General features: G+C 41.3%; 2 protein-coding genes across 17 annotated transcripts in view; one reads left to right on the top strand and one right to left on the bottom strand.

The window, feature by feature from the left end:
- MDM2 (MDM2 proto-oncogene) overlaps positions 1–12,455 on the top strand; it is a 128,016-nt gene extending 115,561 nt beyond the window's left edge. For all 15 annotated transcript variants that reach the window (XR_010321813.1, XR_010321812.1, XR_010321811.1 and 12 more), the window contains one exon: positions 10,556–12,455. The gene's annotated coding sequence lies outside the window, so the exon portion shown is untranslated. The remainder of the gene's footprint in view (positions 1–10,555) is intronic.
- CPM (carboxypeptidase M) overlaps positions 1–18,796 on the bottom strand; it is a 78,098-nt gene extending 59,302 nt beyond the window's left edge. Inside the window, exons 1-2 of one of the 2 annotated variants that reach the window (XM_064283912.1) lie at positions 18,756–18,796; positions 18,296–18,458 (exon numbers count right to left, since the gene is read on the bottom strand). In XM_064283912.1, the coding sequence (XP_064139982.1) occupies positions 18,296–18,455 (160 nt within the window). In that variant the 5' untranslated portion in view covers positions 18,456–18,458; positions 18,756–18,796. Of the gene's footprint in view, positions 1–18,295; positions 18,662–18,755 lie in introns of those variants that run through there. The other variant, XM_010598717.3, reaches the window with a different exon arrangement.
- Positions 18,797–19,453: the final 657 nt, after the last annotated feature.

The raw sequence follows: 19,453 nt of genomic DNA, 5'->3' as shown, positions 1-19,453 counted from the left end.
AATGAACTTGGCACTCCTGGGCCTGGGTCTGTCTGCCCGGAACTTGCTTTGTGGCCTTGGTCAAGTTACTTAATCATTGGCAAGTCAATCTTGAAAGCTGTGAATCGGTATTTCCCTCACAGGGTATTGTGGTAAAACACAGATATGGCCCAGCCCTGTGCCCGACATCCAAGATGTTAAACACCAAAGTATGTCAGCGCCACACTTGAAAGTTGCCAAATATCACAATTTATATAATAGCAATAATAATAGCAAAGACTTCTACAGCACTTAGTATGTGCCAGGTACTTTCTGAGCACTTAGCATTTCTGAGCGCTTAGCACCAAGCTATAAGGTACCTGTTGCCACTGAGTTGATTCCAACTCATAGTGACCTTATAAACCAGCTACCATCGAGTCGACTGTGACTTATAGCAACCCTAAAGGACAGAGTAGAACTGCCCCATACGGTTTCTAAGGAGGGCCTGGTGGATTTGAACTGCCAACTTTTTGGTTAGCAGCTGTAGCTATTAACTACTATGCTACCAGGGTTTCCTAGTGACCTTATAGGACAGTAAAACTGACACAGAGGGCTCCCAAGGCTGTAATCTTTTATAAGCAGATTGCAGCATCTTTTTCCCATGGCATAGCTGGTGGGTTCAAACCACCAACCTTTTGGTTAGCAGCTGAGTGCTTAACCACCATGCCACTACGGGTCCCTTACTTTTTTTTGCAAGTAGAGAGGGATTTAATACAGAGAATTATGGTAAAAATTGTTTGGAGGGACAAAAGTGTGTGTCAAGGTGTGACCCAGAGTTGAGGAAGTGCAGGAAGCTGCTCCACCCTGCAGGGGGCTCCCAGTCCCTTACCTTGTGCTGCTCCTACAGGGACTGGCCCTCACCCACGTTGACCCCTGCTACCCCAGCCAGAACATAAACTTCGGCCTCCTTCCTCTTTTAATCTCAGGCAGGTACCTCCCATTGTAGCACCTGGTTCTGAACCCTGCCGGCAAGGGCCTCTGTTAGGTGCTGTCAAGTCTGTCCTGACTCATAGCGACAGAACAAACACTGTCCAGTCCTTCGTCATTCTCTCAATTGTTGTTGTGCTTGAGCCCATTGTTGCAGCCACTGCATCGATCCATCTCTCTGAGGATCTTCCTTTTTTTCACTGACTTTTTTACCAAGCATGATCCTTCTCCAGGGACTGCTCCCTCCTGATAATATGTCCAAAGTATGTGGGACAAAGTCTTGCCATCCTTGCTTCTAATGAGCATTCTGGCTGTACTTCTTCCAAGACTTATTTGTTCATTCTTCTGGCAGTCCATGGGATATTCAATATTCTTCACCAAGACCATAATTCAAAGGCATCAATTCTTCTTTGAGTCTTCCTTATTCACTGTCCAGCTTTTACAAGCAGATGAGGCGATTAAAAGGGTCCTTTACTTTTGAGGTAGATACTATGATTTTCATTTTACAAAAGAGGAAACAAGCACAGAGAAGGTAAGAAACTTGCCCAAAACCACAGTTACCGAATAGCAGAACAAGGATTTGGACCCAGGCAATCCGTGCTCTTTGGGATCTCTGCTCTTAACGCTACTAAGCTGTCTTGTTATCGTTTACAAACATCTGTGTATGTGGATATAAATGTGGTATTTTCTTCCTGTTCTGACAGTTTCCCTACTTCAATACCTGATACCAAGATCTCTTTCTTACCTAGTTTTTTAAAGTGAAGATTTTTACCAAACACTCAATTTTTATCCAGCCCCCCTAATTAAAAAATCTATTTATATAAAATGACTGCCACATGATAACTTGTTGCGAAGACCATATAAACAGAGGGGCTGTAAGAAGAGGCATTATTAAACTTCTCCGTGATTCCTATGAGCCTAATATGTTTTGGAATCCAAAAGCTCATAGAGTTACCTTCGTACACTGGGCAGCGCTCTGCTCCATTAACTTACACTATTTCCCTAGAGCTTTTCACCCCAGAATTGAATGGTTTCTCACTAGATCATATATACCTTCACACCAGCTCATAATATGTCCCTCACAGGAAACACAGTTTCCATTGCTGTTGGAGCAAGCCTCAGTGTTTTGGGAGCCTTGAATTCTGTTAATTTACCCAGTGTAAAAAGGTTATTTTGTTTTCCTTTCTTAGCTCGTTTCTATCTCCATCTCCAGCACACAGAGAAAAGCTTTCCCCCTCACTCAGTGGCGAGACTAGGACTTGGAACGACATAGTTACTTGTATGGTGTGGCCATCTCATTCCCAGGGTGCACGGGAAGAGCTGAGGATGGTCTGGCAGGCCCAAGTGCTCCCTATATGGTACCGTTATCTTCCCCCCTCAGATACTCAGGATGCTGAGTGGACACTGTCTTACCCATCAGACTTCCTGTCTGATGTGCAGTCCTTCCTCAGGGGTCCTGCTGTCCTTCTGACAGCGAGGGTTTGCCCCCTATGCTCCCTACCCTCTCATGCCACCTTGTCCATCAATGAAGTCTATGTATGTCTGCATCTCAGTTGTAGGGAGGGAGGCTTCTGAGCCCAGGCAAATCAGTAAAGGTGGCCAAGTGTTTCTGAGCATTCTGAGATATTCAGAGAGACTCCTTGTTAATTTTTTTTTTATTGTGCTTTAACTGAAAGTTCAAGTCAGTTTCTCATAAAAATTTATACACACATTGTTATGTGACCCTAGTTGCTTTCCTTACAATGTGACAGCACATTCCTTCTCTCTACTCTGTATTTCCAGTGTCCATTCAACCAGCTCCTGCCCCCCTCTGCCTGCTCATCTCCCCTCCAGACAGGAGCTGCCGACACAGTCTTATGTGTCTACTTGAGCTAAGAAGCACACTCCTCACCAGTATCATTTTATGTTTTATAGTCCAGTCTAATCTTTGCAGGGAGGCTCTTTGCACAAAGCACATTCAGGATGTGAGAGTAGACAGGGTCAAGAGCGGGGTCTTTTGCCTAAACTGATATACAGCTGACCAGCCGAGATGCCCTGTTATTAATACAAGCTTCTAGCATTTGGTTTGGCATACAGAATATATCCAATGTTTTCTGAGAAATATAAGCTTATTTTGATCAGTTTTAGAGGGCTCTGAACCTTTGTAAGGTTATCACTTGTACATGTCTGATCTCTCAACTAGAACACTGCACTCCCAAGCACAGGGAGTTCTCCCAGAGAGTATTGCACTTTGCTTTGCTTATGGCATATCCTCAGACTTTGCTTGTAAAGGCACCATGGTCAGTACAGTCAATTTCATGCTACCCAGCTCTGATAACTTGCTGTGATCAAGTGGATTCTGACTACAGAGCAGAACTGCTCCATAGAGTTTTCTTGGCTGCAAACTTTATGGAAGCAGCTTGCCAGGCCTTTCTTCCACAGAGCTGCTGGGTGGACTATAACTGCCAACCTCTAGGTTAGCAGCTGATTTCAAACCATGTATGCCACCCGGGGGCCTTACCCCTCTCTGATAGTAGAATCTTTATTCCAATAAAATTTTATGTAAAAAAAAAAAAAAAACAACTGATCAACAGGCAGGGGTCACCTTAGTACAATGAGCTCAGTTTTAAGATAGGAGCCAGGGACCACGCATTTTCTGATTTCTGCACAGTTCTCACAGGTTACCAAAGCACTTGGGGTGCATCCAATCAACATCAACTGCTGGCATAAGACTGCTGGGGACACACAGGCATCTCGAACCATGTGGTAGGTGCCAAGGCTAGACCTCACAAAGAGCTCAAGAGCCAGCGGGGCCCAGGTTACCAATGCTTGCCATGGCCCAGCCTTATCCACAGGTTGTTTAGCCCTCATTTTGACTAGCCAACTATTTTATAATCACTTACTAACAGAACTTTTCCATCAGCAGTAGCATTACCTGATATGTGGAAATGGAATATTTAGATAGGGAATGAGCCAATTTTATGTAGGTATGCAGGGTTCATATGCAAATAGGGGTGCAACCATAGAGACCAAACTTGCTTTGCTCTTGGGCAATCATGTTTCAACTTAGGTAAGCATAAAGGTATGTGTTAAACCATATTAGTACTGAGGCTGCCAGGCAGCCCACTGCATCTGACAAAAACGTTAAGGATCCACTATCCAAAGGGCCGACATAAGAGCGACAAGCACTGATTCCCATGCGTCTTATCCCAAATCTCCTTAGAGTTATATGCTCGTAGTGATAAGGGAGGACAGTGGGGATCCATAGTAGCGGGTCCCCAAGAAGGCCAGGTGATATAACCACTGAGCAAGCTGACACAATGACTGCATTTTACCTTTTTCATGGTCCTTCGAATGTGGAATTGTACAGATTTTTACATTCTATTTTCTAAAATAAACACGCATTATATTTAAAATGAAAAAAAAAAATTCGTATGTGAAAATCTAATGTAAAGTCGTTACAGCTGAGCTGCTCTGGTTTAAGGAATGGGATTCCCAGCTGCCTCGTCTCCTCACCTACTAAAGTTGCCCAAATCACTGCCACAGAGCCCTCTGGGTTCTAAGGACCCATTTGAAAACGGGAAGAATTGGGATTTTGAATCCTGAAAGACCTGGGTTTGAATTCCCAGCTCTGCCACTTACTAGCTAACTTGTCTTAGGCAAATATTTTTTTCCCTGAGCTTCAGTTTCCCATCTATAAAATAAAAACCAAAAAAAAAAAAAAAAAAAAACCACTTGCCTTTGAGTCATTTCTGACTCATGGAGAATCCTATGTGCGTCAGAGTAGAGTAGTACTACCTAATTCACAGAATTGATGTGAGGATTAAAAAGAATACATGTAAGTACCTAGTACACAGCAAGCATTCAATAATCAGGACAACTTTTATTACTATCCTCAAATACCCCTATTTATTCTTTTTTTAAAATGTAGTTTCCCAAGGACAGAGAACAGAATGTCCTATGGAAACACAGTTCCCATGGGGCTACAAATATTGCCAATTTTAGTGAAGTTACGTGAGTCAAAATATTTATTTCTATTTATCACTGTTCTTTGAACAATCTGTCTCCAAAAACAAAACAAAACAAACAAAACCCACAATGACAAAAGTCTAAAACTTTGGGTTTTCCAGTGAGCACAGACTAAGAACTTTATGGCCAAGCTATTTGAGAGTTTGCCACCAAATCTTCATTCTTGATCACGTATACTAGGAAAGTCCGCCTTCTTAGCATACAGTCTCTAGCTGCTTCTTGCAGCACAATCCCACCACACCCCCTAGGCTCTTGCTACATAAGCAAGTCAGTCATGTGCTTTCAATCTTGGTGTCTTGGCATAAGGTGCACTTTACCTGGAATTCCTATTCCTTCACCTGCCTGCTTGATAACATTCGAAGCTTTTTTCAAGTGCCAGGTCCTCGGATAAGCTTTTCTCAACTTTACCAAGGGCACTTCACACCCAGTTCTATTATAGCACTTTTCCCGTTACAGTGATTGGGTGTGAAGCCCTAGCCCAGTTCCTAAAGGGGAAGGTCCAGGTCTTGTTCTTCTTTGCATCTCTGCACATAGGTTCTGGTATGCAGTAGGTGCTCAACACATATTTGTTGAATGAACACATAAATGAATTACTAAAAGGCAGATTTGGGTTAATGCCTCAACCCTATCAGTTATCAAGATATAATTTTGGGTCATCAATTTCTTCATCTCTAAAATCTGTGGCTCTTATCTGTAAAATGGGAGTGTAGAAATAACTTTTCTCAGAGTTTGCACAAAGCATAAAGTGAGAACATTTGTCAAGGGCCCAGCACAGTGCCTGGCACATACTAGGTGCTCAATGCACAGTGTTGCGTGTCTTTCCTTTTCCCATCCTCTCTGCTACTCTCGAATAGCTTATCCAGAAAATGAGACGAGATTAAGTTCCTTCTCAGTGCTGCTACGTGCTGCCTCAAAATACAAATGGTTATAATTCCTAATAACCACAATTCTCCAAAATTATTTTAAATCTACAGTACCTGTTCCTAGTTACTCTGGCATTTCTTTTGGAATTCTGGATAATTAATGTTTATCAGTTTCTGTATAAGCGTGGTACTGACGGAATTTGCCAAAATTGCTGATAAAAAAATCATTCCTTTTGGTATGATCTGTGCTCTGTGAGGGCAAAAGAAAAAACAGATTATGTATAATACACTAATGAATGTTTTTAATAAATTCCATATGTAAAAAATAAATTATCTTTGATGTTTAAGTGAACAGTGGATCCAATTAAGGTATTTCAATAAAGGTTCCTCACACTGAAAGCCCTTAAAAAAAAGCCCTTAGGAACTGTTAATTTCTTCACACACTTAATATTACACTTTGTTGGTGCTCTGGTTAACTTATTCTAGTATATTTGCACTTTCTCCCTGTTTTTTATTCCAAAAATGGCTGTTCTGCCATATTTCTTAAAGGAAATCTCTACTGTAAATCAGAATGAATTGTAAAATGACCCGAACATTTCCAATTGAAATAATAGTTCTTCTCCAACACCTGCTCAAGCATGAAGCCTTAGGGTGACTGTCCCCTTGGGTGAAGCAAGAAGTCTTTAACATGGTATTCAAGGTCCTTCATGATCTGACCCAGCCCACCTTGCCTCCTCATTTCTTCCTCTCATTCTTTTCTCTCCAGCTACACTCAACTTCTTTGTTACTAAGGTCAAAATGTTCGTTCATGTCCAAACTTTGACCTCGCGATTTATTATCTTGTCTTCCATCTTTCATCTGGCTGATTTCTGTTAAACCTTTAGGACTCAGCTATGGTGAATCCCTCTGCCATATATACCCCCACAGAGATAATCACATCTGTATTTATAGGCTATTTCTTCCCTTCTACCCCCTCCCCAACATTGTCGACTCCATAAGGGCAGGAACCATGTTTGACTTCTTTACCTTTATATTCCTAGTGCTAGCAGCACACAACACAAACTCTATTAGACATTTGATAAATGTTTCCTGAATAAATTGAATGAATCTGTCTGGAGAGAAGTAGAATTTCACTAACTATACTTTGAGACATATCACTTAACTTCATGGCTCTTGGTATGGACTTACAGCAGCATTCTACATGGTTAACTACAACCTCTGTGACAAAAGAGTTAACACAGCTGGCTTGTTTGACTCATTTCTTGCTTATCTTTGGGAACACCTGGAGTAGTGGTAATGGCCCTTTACCAAACTCTAAGCACTAAACTCCTAAAATGTTCATTAATTAGTGATGTTATTTGGTGGGTCAGGATGGTTGGATCAGGATACACCAAGCCGTCAGCATTGTTTAAGCTAAACGTGAGGACTCATGATATGTACATGATACCTAGTTTGGGGTTTGCACCATGGCTGGTCACATATCTACCTGACCAGCTTCCTTTAGGAACTCTGGATACCCAAGACTTGAGTGGGCTTCCCTGGTAGAGACTGTGCACATGTCTCTGCAGTTCACAGCTGGAGAGATACACATGTCCATGCTACTCCTGCAGAGGAAGGCCAAGAAAACCTAAGTTGACCATTCTAGTCTTTGCCTACATATATCTCTGATGTTCTAACCTGTACTGTATCCTTTGCTGCAATAAACCTTAGCTGTGAGTATAAGTTTATGCTTAGCTGTACAAGTCCTTCCAGTGAATCACTAGTGGGTGGTTGTGGGACCCCTGAAACAGTCTCCTTCTGGAACCATTCCTCTTCTGTGGCTTCTGTGACACCACTCTTAGTCTTCTTCCTCCCTCATTGCCAATTTTCTCTCCATCTCCTTTTTTGGCTGCTATAGTCTACCAGACTCTTAAGTATTAGAGTCCCATAGCTCTATTCTGGCCACCTTTTCTTAATCTCCACTCTCTCATTAGATTATTTTATTAGTCCTTTGGATTTCTATACCGTCTACACATTGATGACTCCCAAGTCTATTTCTATAGCCAGACTTCTCCCTTGAGCTCCACTTACATGCCCAACTGCCCACTTGACATCCTCATTAGATGTCTACCAAGTATTTTACACTTAAAAACAGAAAACATAAGCGAAACAAAAATATCTATATCAGAGCTCTTGATTTTACCCCAAACCTGTCCTCTTCCAGTTTTCCTCATCGGGGTAAATAGTATGCCATACACTCAGTTTCTCAAGCATAAAACCTAAAGGTCATCCTTGATGTTTCTTTTTTACTCCAATACCCCTCCCCCACCATCTAATCCCTTATCAAATCCTGCTGGTTCAAGTTCCAAAACAAATCTCTAATTCCTCTGCTTCTCTCCATTTCTAATATGAATCTTAATCATGACCATCAACATTTGCCTGGATTACTATAATTGGATTATTTTCCCTGCTTCTATTCTTGCTCCTTTTAATTAATTCTTTATTCACCAGTCAAATGGTCTCTTTCCAAACCTTCATCAGATTAAGGGCAGTGGTGGTTCAGTGGTAGAATTCTCACCTCCCATGCGGGTGACCTGGCTTTGATTCCTGGCCAATACACCTTAAGCACAGTCTTTCCATGGAGGTTTGCCTGTTGTTATGATGCTGAACAGGTTTCAGTGGACCTTCTAGACTAAGATGGCCTAGGAACAAAAGCTTGGCATTCTACTTCTGAAAATCAGCCAGTGAAAACCCTATGGATCACAACAGTCTCTTGTGCTTGGGGTGACCATGAGTCAGGGGCTGACCTGATGGCAGCTAACAACAACATCAGATTACATCACTCCTCTGCTTAAAACCCCTTATTGGTTCTCTCAGAAACCCCATTATTCTCAGAACGGAATTCAAACTCCTCATGTCTGAACTGGTTTATAAGGCTCTCTATAATCTGTCCTCTGAACATTTCTCCAGCTTCCTTAAATATCACTCTTCCCTTGATTACTATGCTTTAGCTACACTGGTCTCATTTTGATTCTTAGAATACAGCAAACCCTCTCCACCTCAAGGCCTGTCTACTTGCTGCCCCCTCTGCACACTGACTTAGCCTGGAAGAGCCTGCTTCTCATGGATTGAACTGCGTGCCCCAAAATATCTGTCAACTTGGCTAGGTCAGGAATCCCAGTATTGTGTGACTGTCCACCATTTTGTCATCTGATGCAATCTACCTATGTGTTGTTAATCCTACTTCTATGTTAATGTGAGCAGCAGTTATGTAGACTCAATCTACAAGATTAATCCACAATTTAAGCCAATCTCTTTTGAGATATAAAAGAGAGAAGGGAGCAGAGAGACATGGGAACCTCATACCACCAAAAAACAAGTGCCAGGAGAACTGTGCATCCTTTGGACCTGTGGTCCTTGCACTAAGAAGCTCCTCAGCTGGGAAAGACTGATGACAAGGACTTTCTCCCAGAGCCAACAGAGAAAGAAAGACTTCCCCTGAATCTGGTACCCTGAATTCAGACTTCCAGCCTTCTAGACTGTGAGAGAATAAATTCCTGTTTTTCAAAGCCATCCACTTTTGGTATTTCTGTTATAGCAGCATTAGATAACTAAGACATAGCTCCTTCTCACGTTTCAGATCTCAGTTCAAATCTACCATCTCCTCCAGAAGGGCTTCTCTGTCCACACTTTTTAAACCAGCCTCCCATTGTTCCTTCAACAGCACTTTCTTTCTATACAACATTCTTTCAAACTGCTATGATCTAGGCACCGAGAATGCAGTGATTAACAAAACAAATTTCCCACTCTCATGCCATCAGGTAGGATTGCTGGAGTAACTTACACGCCGTTACACTGAACTGTTTACTTGCTTCATAAAAAAACCAAACCAGTTGCCATCAAGTTGATTCTGACTCATGGTGACCCCATGTGTGTTGCAGAGTAGAACTGCACTCCATAGGATTCTCAAGCTTGTGACCCTTCAGAAGCAAATGGATTCACATATCTGTGAATTTTGCAGGAAAGGAGTCTTAGTTATATATTTGGATAGCTGTCAGTCCATGTTACTTCAACTGTGATCTTGAAATGTGGCTCTAATTTCCTCAGAGAGGCTCCTACCAGAGAAATAAAAAAAGTGGATAAGGAATGAATTGAAAGCTCTTTATTTAAACAAACAGAAGGATTACTTAATTGGTTTCTTCTACCAAAAGCTGTGATAGGGTAAACCTTTTGAATGCAGAAGCACTATCATGAGTGCCTTTGCACTCTCACCACAAAGGCCTTTATCTTCAGCTTTGAGACAGTTCACGGTAAGTGTGTGGAGCTCGTGTGAAGGCAACTTATTTGAAGTTGCAGCAGCATCTTTTCAATGTCATTGAGACTAAACCCTCCAGTTGAGCTTGACGAAGGTATGTTATGTGAAGGGTCACAAAGCAGAAATTTTTACTTTTAAAATATCTGACGTGAAACAGTTCTCAAAACAAAGACAAAAAAAAAAAATTTTTTTTTTAATGTGCTACTTGTGTCTGTTTTATTTTAACATAAACTCAAATTAGAACTTATTCACCTCTCAGCAAACTACTACTGCATTGCATTTAATTGCCAGGGAACTGGGAGGAATGTCAATTGTTTTAAATCACTAGACAGGAGGGTTTGATCTCCTCCCCCTAACCCAAAAGCAGGTTGGTATTCGATATAATCTTTTTCTTTTTTTAAATTTCACTTTAAGATTTTTTATATCTTACTTTCTTACTTTGTAGTACTCTTAGAGAATGGGGCATTCTAAACACACAAACGTGAAATGAAGAAACAGGGCTGATGACAACTATCATCTCTCAACTCTGGACACTGCTATCACCGTGGTGTTATCTTCAGACACTCCAGACACACATGTTCACTGATTAAGAACAGAAACTAAGCCCTTCTGGATACTGGCTACATAAGCAGGTCCTTTTTCGCTCTCTATATCTATGATTTTAGACCAATAGTTCTCAGCTGTATTAGACAATGTCTCTCTTTTCATATCCAATATTGAACAACACCTCCTGTACTATGCTGGCCTAAAATAAATAGAAAATAAAACACACTTGCATATGTCATTTCAAAAAGATCGATACAATGTTCAAACTGGATATCAAGGAGAAATAAAAGGAACTAATTTATAATAAAATACAGCTTTACCATGTAAAAACTGTTTGGTTTTGGGCTCAGACATAATTGTAAGCTGGTCTTTCACCTATGGTCAACATTAGAAAATTGTGGGGGACAATTATTCATTATGTGTGACTATTCCATGCATTGCTGACAGGTAACAACCCTGACTCAAGCCTACTAAATGTCCCTCCTAGAATGATTTATAAGTTATGACCTAAACCTCCCCCGATTCCTAAAACTCTCCCTTGGGGGAGGTACTGCTATTGAGAACCACTGTTCCAAATCTCACAGAAGATGGCAGTTTGGTGGGTGTTTCATAAATGTGCAAACCAGAATCCCAGCCTTCTCCTTTTGCCTCATAATCAAAGAGTTTTGACATACAGAAAAAAAAAATGTCAAACTCTACAACAAAAGATTGAATTCAAGCTGCTTTGGATGAAACTGTGAAGCCTGGAAAATGATCAAGGAATTCCACGGGTAATCACAGAGCACATGAAACGTATTTAATACAGGCCTTTACTTGGATGATATAGGTTGCTTGTCAACTCTTCCTAAATCAAGGGGGAGAGTTGTGGATGGGGGTGTAAAGGATAAGATAAAGGTATTTGGAAAAGCTTTTCCTTATAGCAAGGAGGTTTAAGAGTTCAGGCTTTGATATCAGACAGACTGTGGTTCCAGTGACCCCTCTGTCACTTACTAGCTGTGGACAGTTCACTGAATCGCGATTGTTCACAGTGAACTGGGGACAACTGTCTCTTTATACCATTGTTAGAACGATGACTTGAGTCGTGAGAAACATCTAGCCCATTGGCATAACATAGTTTATAAAGAAAATGTTCTACATTCTACTTTGATGATGCTACATTCTAGAGTCTGGGGTCTTAAAAGCTTTTGAGCGGCCATCTAAGATACTCCACTGGTTTCACCCCATTTGGAGCAGGAGAACAAAGAAAACTAAAGACACAAGGGAAAGATTAGTCCAAAGGACTAATGGACCACAGCTACCACGGCCTCCACCAGACTGAGTCCAGTACAACTAGATGGTGCCTGGCTACCACCACTGACTGCTCTGACAGGGATCACAATAGACGGTCCTGGACAGAGCTAGAGAAAAATGTAGAACAGAATTCCAACTCACAAAAAAAGACCAGGCTTACTGGCATAAGAGAGACTGGAGAAACCCTGAGAGTATGGCCCCCAGACACCCTTTTAGGTCAGTAATGAAGTCACTCCTGAGGTTCACCCTGTAGTCACAGATTAGACAGGCCCATAAAACAAAACGAGACGAAAGGGGCAATCCAGCCCTGGGGCAAGGACTAGAAGGCAGGAGGGGAAAGGAAACCTGGTAATATGGAACCCAAGGTCAAGAAGGGAGAGTGTTAACATGTCGTGGAGTTGGCAACCAATATCACAAAACAATATGTATACTAATTGTTTAAAGAGAAGTTACTTTGTTCTGTAAACCTTCATCTAAGGTACCATTAAAAAAAAAAAAAAATGATGTCGTGAGACACGTGTAAAGTGCCAGGCAGATAGTGAGACTCACTTAATGTTGAGTGCCATCATTATTTTTGAAAAATTTTCAAACGCCACTTACTCCTAAACTATTGCCGTTTAGATATATTTGAGACTTGGAATAATAGAAGTTACCACATATAAGAAGCAGAGTCAAATTCTGTGCTAAGTTTTGCATAGTCTGTCTCAATTTCCTCTTTTAAAATTTCACAACGACAAATATAGGGGAAATCTAAATTGTTTCCTTACAAGAAAAAAGGCAGTGTCTTTAAGAAACTCTGAATGGTCATAAAACAAGGCTGCTATCAGTCACGTGTCTCGGAAAGGGACTTTGCATTTGAAGCTGGAGTAGGGGAAAGGCTTGTTAATCCAATATGACTTTAAATCACAAGCATACGTACGATGCCTGAAATTCCTAGATTTTAGTGGTTTTCTTGATGTTTAATCTTTAGTATGTCAATACTTGCATTACAATAAGCATTTTATACAGGATTTCAAGCAAACTTGGGAAATGAGCAGAGTGTGAGAGAAAACCAAGGCAACATTTTATATACAATGTTCCTTTCCAAAGGCAAATGACAGGCTAAAATCCATCTCGCCAAGGGCAGTAGACAAGGAAAGATCTGTACACATGATCACAGTACCTGCCTCTTAAAATCTGAGGGGCATAATAAAACCTAAGCCCAGTCTAGGGAGAGTTCTGAAGTCTCCTGGCAGAGGGTTCAATAAACATCTGTTGAATGAATACATGAAGTGAGAGTTCTTAGAGAAAAAAGCACGAGAAAGAAACTGTCCTTTATACTTTAATTATAACAATGAGAAACAGTTACTACAGTAACCTTTCAAGCCACTAATTCCAATATTGATTTATGACTAGTATTTGTTTTAGTAGAAGAGTTTATTTTTAACATTTATTTCTTATGAGATGATAAATCAGTATAATAATCCTTTTGAAGGCAATTTGGTCATATGTATCAAATACTTAAAACTGCTTTAGACCCAATACTTCCCTTTTTGGAAATGCATCGCTAATAATTATAGTAATAGTAATAGTAGCACTTACTATGTGCTAGGATCATTCTAATGACCAGGGCCACACAGCTACAAAATAACCTAAAATTCGAACATGGCAACTCCTCGCTCTTTAACCTACCACAAAACTATACACAAGTTAAACACTGTGGTTCCAAAGCTTGTGCTCTGACAACTTGGTTGTATTAGCTGCAAGGATGTTCACCACAGCATTGTTTATAACATGAAAATTTTAGAAACAAACTATCCATCAGTGAGATATAGGTTAAACAAAAACACCTGATAGGACACAAAGCAGGGATTAAAGATTAAGCTTTAGAAACATGTTTGCACAGGTAAACAAACAAGATATTTGGCTCAGTGGGTGCAAAGGCACAAAACAGTGCGTTCGTGTGATTCTAATCTACCAAATGTTTCCTCTGGCCGGTGAAATTTTCTTCTTGGTCCTTTGTTGTATCTTCCAAATTTTTAAAATGTACTTGAAATCCTTTTGTAATTAGAAAAAAAATTACAAAAAATATATTGCTTTCAAGATTAGTACAGCCTAATAAAAATATAATGCAACTCATACATGTAAGTGGGTTCCTGGGTGGTGTGAATGGTTAAGCTCTCAATACTAGCTGAAAGGCTGGTGGAACCCACCCAGAGGCGCCTCAGAAGACAGGCCTGGTGATCTGCTTCTGAAAGGTCACAGCCTTGAAAACCCTATGAGCAGTTCTACTCTGCACACATAGGGTCGCCATGACTCGGAATAGACTCGACGGCAACTAAAAACAACAGTAGCCACATTAATAAAAGTTAAAAAAAAAAAAAAAAGGTGAAATTAATTTTTAAAGTATTTTATTTAACCTAACATATCCAAAATGTTATCATTTCAATGTCAATGTGTAATGAATATAAAATCACTATTAATGAAATTTACTTTTTTAAAATTATTATTACAGCTTCACGTCACTCTTAGCACATCTCAGTTTGGTCTAGTCACATTTCAAGTGCTCAACAGTCACATGTGGCCAGTGACTACTGTATTGGACAGCACAGCTCTAGATTCTTGGCAGAAACATATGCTTTCAGGTCAAATGTGCCTAAACCATGACTAAAACCTTCCATTCAGTACCTTGTTGTTGTTGTTGTTAGTTGCTGTTGATTCTGACTCATAGCAACCCTATGGTACAGAGCAGAACTACCCCATAGGGTTTCCAAGGAGTGGCTAGTGGATTCAAACTGCCGACCTTTTGATTAGCAGTCGTGCTCTTAACCCCTGCACCACCAGGGCTCCTACTCAGTACCCCAGTCTTCATGTAATCATCCCTATCTGTTTCAAACTGTTTCTTAAAGAAAATTCTGCTTGGGAACTGGGTAGACCTGAGTCTGAATCTTCCCTCTCACACTTATTCCCTACATGATCTTTGGCAAATAATTTATCGTCTCCATGACAAATTTGACCTGTTCAGTAAATGAGGATAATGCCTACTTTGAATTGTTGAGCTTCAGGTATAATGTATTACAACACCCAGTTCATGGAAAACACTTCATAATAGATAGATATTATTATTTTTTACCCCTTTCCCTTTGCAACCTTCCTTATTTCGATAAAAATAAAGGTTAGACTTAGGAGGAAATGAGAGAAGATTCCTAAAACAGAGGTGGTAGGCAATTTAATTCAAAATGGTCTTAGAACTCATTTTGGGTGGGTGGGAGTACAGAAACTTGCCTGAGAAATCCACAATAAATACATTTGTATTTGGAAGGTGACTACTCTGAAGACAGAGGGCGAATGGCACATATCTTTGTCCCACATGACTTTCACTTAACAAGTATTCAATCCATTCAACAAACAGATATGGATTATTGGCTATGTGCCAAATTCCCCTAGACAAAGGAGTCAGGATCAAAAAAAAGAGGTGCTCCCTTCACTGGATGAAAGAACAAATGAACGAATCAATGAACATTGTTATCTTTTCTGATTTTTCAACTCAGTTGTCTTTTTTTTTTTTAAGTTGCTTCTCTCGCTTCATCTAAGATTGTCTTTACTAAGTCACTAAGTAGTGGCATTTTCCTCAAAAGTCTCAATTTTTTCAAGCTCCTGGGTGGTACAAATGGCTGCTAACCAAAAGGTTGGAGGTTTGAGTCTGCTACCCAAGTGCCTTGGAAGAAAGGCCTGGCAACCTACTTCCAAAAAATCAGCGATTGAAAACATTATGGGAGCATAGCTCTGCTCTGACACACATGGGGTTGCCATGAGTTGTAGTCAACTCGGCAGCAACTGGTACTGGTTTAGGTAAAGGTTATATGTATGTTCAACTTTTACGTGGGTTTCAAAATTTTCAAAATAAAAAAGGTGAAAAATGTAATTCACCAATTATAATGGAAGTTAATTTCAGGACATGTATCAGTGGTTTTATAGCATCGCTGTTTATAAGAGAGATAGTCAGAAACTACGCAGATGCCCCAAAGGGTTAAATGACTGGGGAAATTCATATAATCAAGAGGATAAAGTACCAACATATTGGTAGACTTGGTCAATTCACAGAAATACGTAATGGAATAATGTTAAATGGGGGGAGGGGGATGCAGTATATAATCCCTGATTACAACAATAGAAATGGATGTGATATGCATTTACAAAAACTAAGAATGTATTTGGCCAAATAGGAATGTTACTTTCTTTTCTGGGTAAAGTTGCCCACGTTCATAATAGAAAAAGAAATAACACCCATGGTAAATTCTGAGTTGCCAAGCAAACTTATCCTATACCAGAGAGCAAGATGGCTGAGGAAAACTGCCCACCGAATGAAAATGAGCATCCACAAAGGAGCACTATTTCTTGATTATCAACCTAACATGCAATGACACTTTGGCAACTGGCTCCTGGTTAAGAGGGTACAGTTTAATCTATCAGTTGGAATCTAATGGCAGATCTGGGATTTTTCTTAATTTCACTAGATATTTAGAATAATATATTCAACACAAACATTTAACCACTAATGTCAGATTTTATTTTTACGTGACAACCCCTCAATCCTTTAACCAACCACAACAGTGCACGCAAGTTAAAAAATTAAGCCTGTTGGCTTTCACTCTTAATGTGGTTTGATAGACTGGATAGATCAGAATAGCTGGTTCCCATTAGGAAGGAGAGTCCCCAACTTTCTTTCACAAGCACTTTATGCTTGAAAACACCAAAACTTACCAAGTCATTCAGTAGTTAAAATTAACACCCTCATCATCTTGTGGTTTGAATGATGACTGAACAATAACTCAAGCTAGTTGTGTTCCGTATTTCCTTTATTAATATAATTAGTATTCTTACCTCTTTTTTAATTGCTCTACTCTAGCCCTAAAGGAAAATTATTTCAAAAGGTTGAATATATATCCTGATTCAGGATACAATTTCTCACACACCCAACCTCTGTAATTTTGGATTACAGAGCAAAACAGAGAAATTCTGGCACCAACTCTTAGATAATGTTATTTAAAAACAAAGGTACCATTACACACGCAGCCCAGGGTTTTTATTTTGCATTGCACATAAGTATATTTAGGTAATACTTCTTTTTTAATATAAAAACTATGACCTTAATTTTCAAAAAATGATTTAAAATATGGTAATAAAGAGATTCCCAATTGGCTCAAAAACTCAGAGCTAAAATCCAGGTAGTATTTGAACACATTTTACAAAAAGTTGAGACCCAAATCACATAAACTATCAATCTTTTGATTTAAGCATTACATTTTCTGGTAGCTTCTTTGGAGTATTAATGTAATAAAAGAGGATTAAGAAATAATAAAATCAGATAAAATTATTTGCCTTGTCCCCCAAACATCTTAGCTTAGAAGTAAAGTGATCTGAGTTCCAAACCTCGTTATAAAACTCACCATCTGGGTGATCTTGGGCAAAATATTAAGTTCTCTGTAATTCAAATTCCCTGTCTATAAAAATGAGAATTACTTAGTATATACCAAAACCCGTTGCCATCCAGTCAATTCGGACTCACAGTGACCCTACAGGACGGAGTAGAACTGTCCCATAGGGTTTCCAAGGAGCGGCTGGTGGATTCCAACTGCTAACCTTTTGGTTAGCAGCCTGAGCTCTTAACCACTGTGCCACCTCCACTTAGTATATTTAATTTCTAAATTAAAACATGTAAAAGAATTAAATGATAATCGTGAAAATGCGAGGACACTACCAATCACTGAGTCTAAGGTATATTTCTTATTATCCAGCAATTGCCTTGCCAAATAAATAAACTAAAAACAAACAAACAACAAAAAAAATAGCCTTTATTCAGTATCAGAGTCACTGCCCTCTCGCACCCCCAACTTGAAACCGTAGGGCTAATTATACGACACAAATCTTACCAACAGAACTGTACTATTTTAGTCTAAAAGAAACTTGAAGAAAGGATACTAATTGTCTGAGTCATATTTAAAGAAGCCAACAAAAAGGGAAACCTGAGATGGATACACGGACTTTCTCAGGAGTTTATCTTGAAAAGGAACTAAAATATAGATCCCAGGTAACCAATGTCTCCAAGATCCAAAAAGGCAGAATTCCAATAATGCAAAGGACTCACTGACAGGGAACTACAATGGAGAAGTTAAAATTCAAAACTTCTTACTACTCCCCTGACAAAACAAAACAACAAACAAAAGGAGAAAAAACAAAAAGGCACTGGTTTATCCGCCTAGAGCCCCCCAGAGTAGCTTCATGGAGAGGGGACAAGAAGTTAAGGCATATTTCATGAATGGAAGGGAGGACTGGGGATTTGGGGAAGTGCGCACGAGACGGACCCTACCTTTCACAGATTTCCCAATACTGTGTAAGTGAGTGATAGAACTGTAGTTTTGGGCAACACTCTTCAAAAACTCTTCCATCGCTTCCTGGTGGTGGTAGTTGAAATCCAGAGCAGCTACCAAAGGAAGCAGCAGCCCTAACCAGAGGCGCGCGAAGTCCATGCTCTAGAGATGAATAAAAATATAATCAAGCTGAGAACAGATGAAGGGGGCGTTACAGCTCGGGCTCAGGACTCAAGTCTCAGGGTTCCCTGATACTGACGCTCCCTGCTTCCTCAGGCAGTAAAAGTTGGAAGAGACACCTTGGGGAGTTAGCAATGCGACCGGTGACCAAGAGCACCGCAGCCTCCGGAGTCCTCCGTCCCGCCCGCTCCCTCCCTCTCCTCCGCCCGCCCTCTCCCGGCCCGCCGCCGCCCGGCAGCTGCAGCAGCTGCGCCCAGCCCCGTGCGCCCTCAACCTCACCCCGGCCCCGGCGCGCAACTCCACCCGCCGGCGGCCGCCTAGCGGGGCCAGACATTATAGCCCGGCCAGGGGGCGGGCGCGCCCAGGCCCCGCCCCTGGCGCCTGACGGATGTCACGTCGGCCCACTCAGGCGCCGGGGGGCCGCTCCGGGCGGGGCCGACTCGCGCGGCCGGGCGGCTCCGCCGCCTTCGCACCTGGGCGAGCGCTCGCATGCGCCGCGCCGGGCTAGGTGCGCGACGGCCTGGGGAGGTGTTGCTGGAGATCCGAGCTGGCCCTCGCGGTCTCAGCCTCTCTCAGCACCCCGGCCTGGAAGCGCGTCGTCCACTCGGCCGCGGCTCCGGCCCCCGAGGGAGGTGCAGGGCCCTCGGCTGAGGGGGCGCTGGCGTTGGGTGGCTCTCTGGCCGCAGCGAGAGTCCAGGCGCCCCGAGCCCGAGAGGGCTCCTCCCGGGTCTCCCGGCGCCGGCACGATCAGCACAGCAGCGAGCGCAGCCGCGTCGGGTAGGCTCTCCGGCATTGCGCTGCAGTCGTTTAGAATTTTTAAGTGCTGTCAAGTGTGAATTCAAGAAAAATTTCCGGCAAATTTATACGTAGATAGAACTTGAGCAGAGTTAAATTTAAATCAGGAAATGTCCTGGAGAAAGCAGAGCCACTGTTGAAAATCCGACGCTCCCCTCCAGTACTTGGTAAGGCAATTTCAG

Source organism: Loxodonta africana, chromosome 4, assembly GCF_030014295.1.
Source record: "Loxodonta africana isolate mLoxAfr1 chromosome 4, mLoxAfr1.hap2, whole genome shotgun sequence".
NCBI lineage: Eukaryota > Metazoa > Chordata > Mammalia > Proboscidea > Elephantidae > Loxodonta > Loxodonta africana.
The sequence above is the reverse complement of the archived record's forward strand: the minus strand, read 5'-3'. Positions and strand labels throughout refer to the sequence as shown.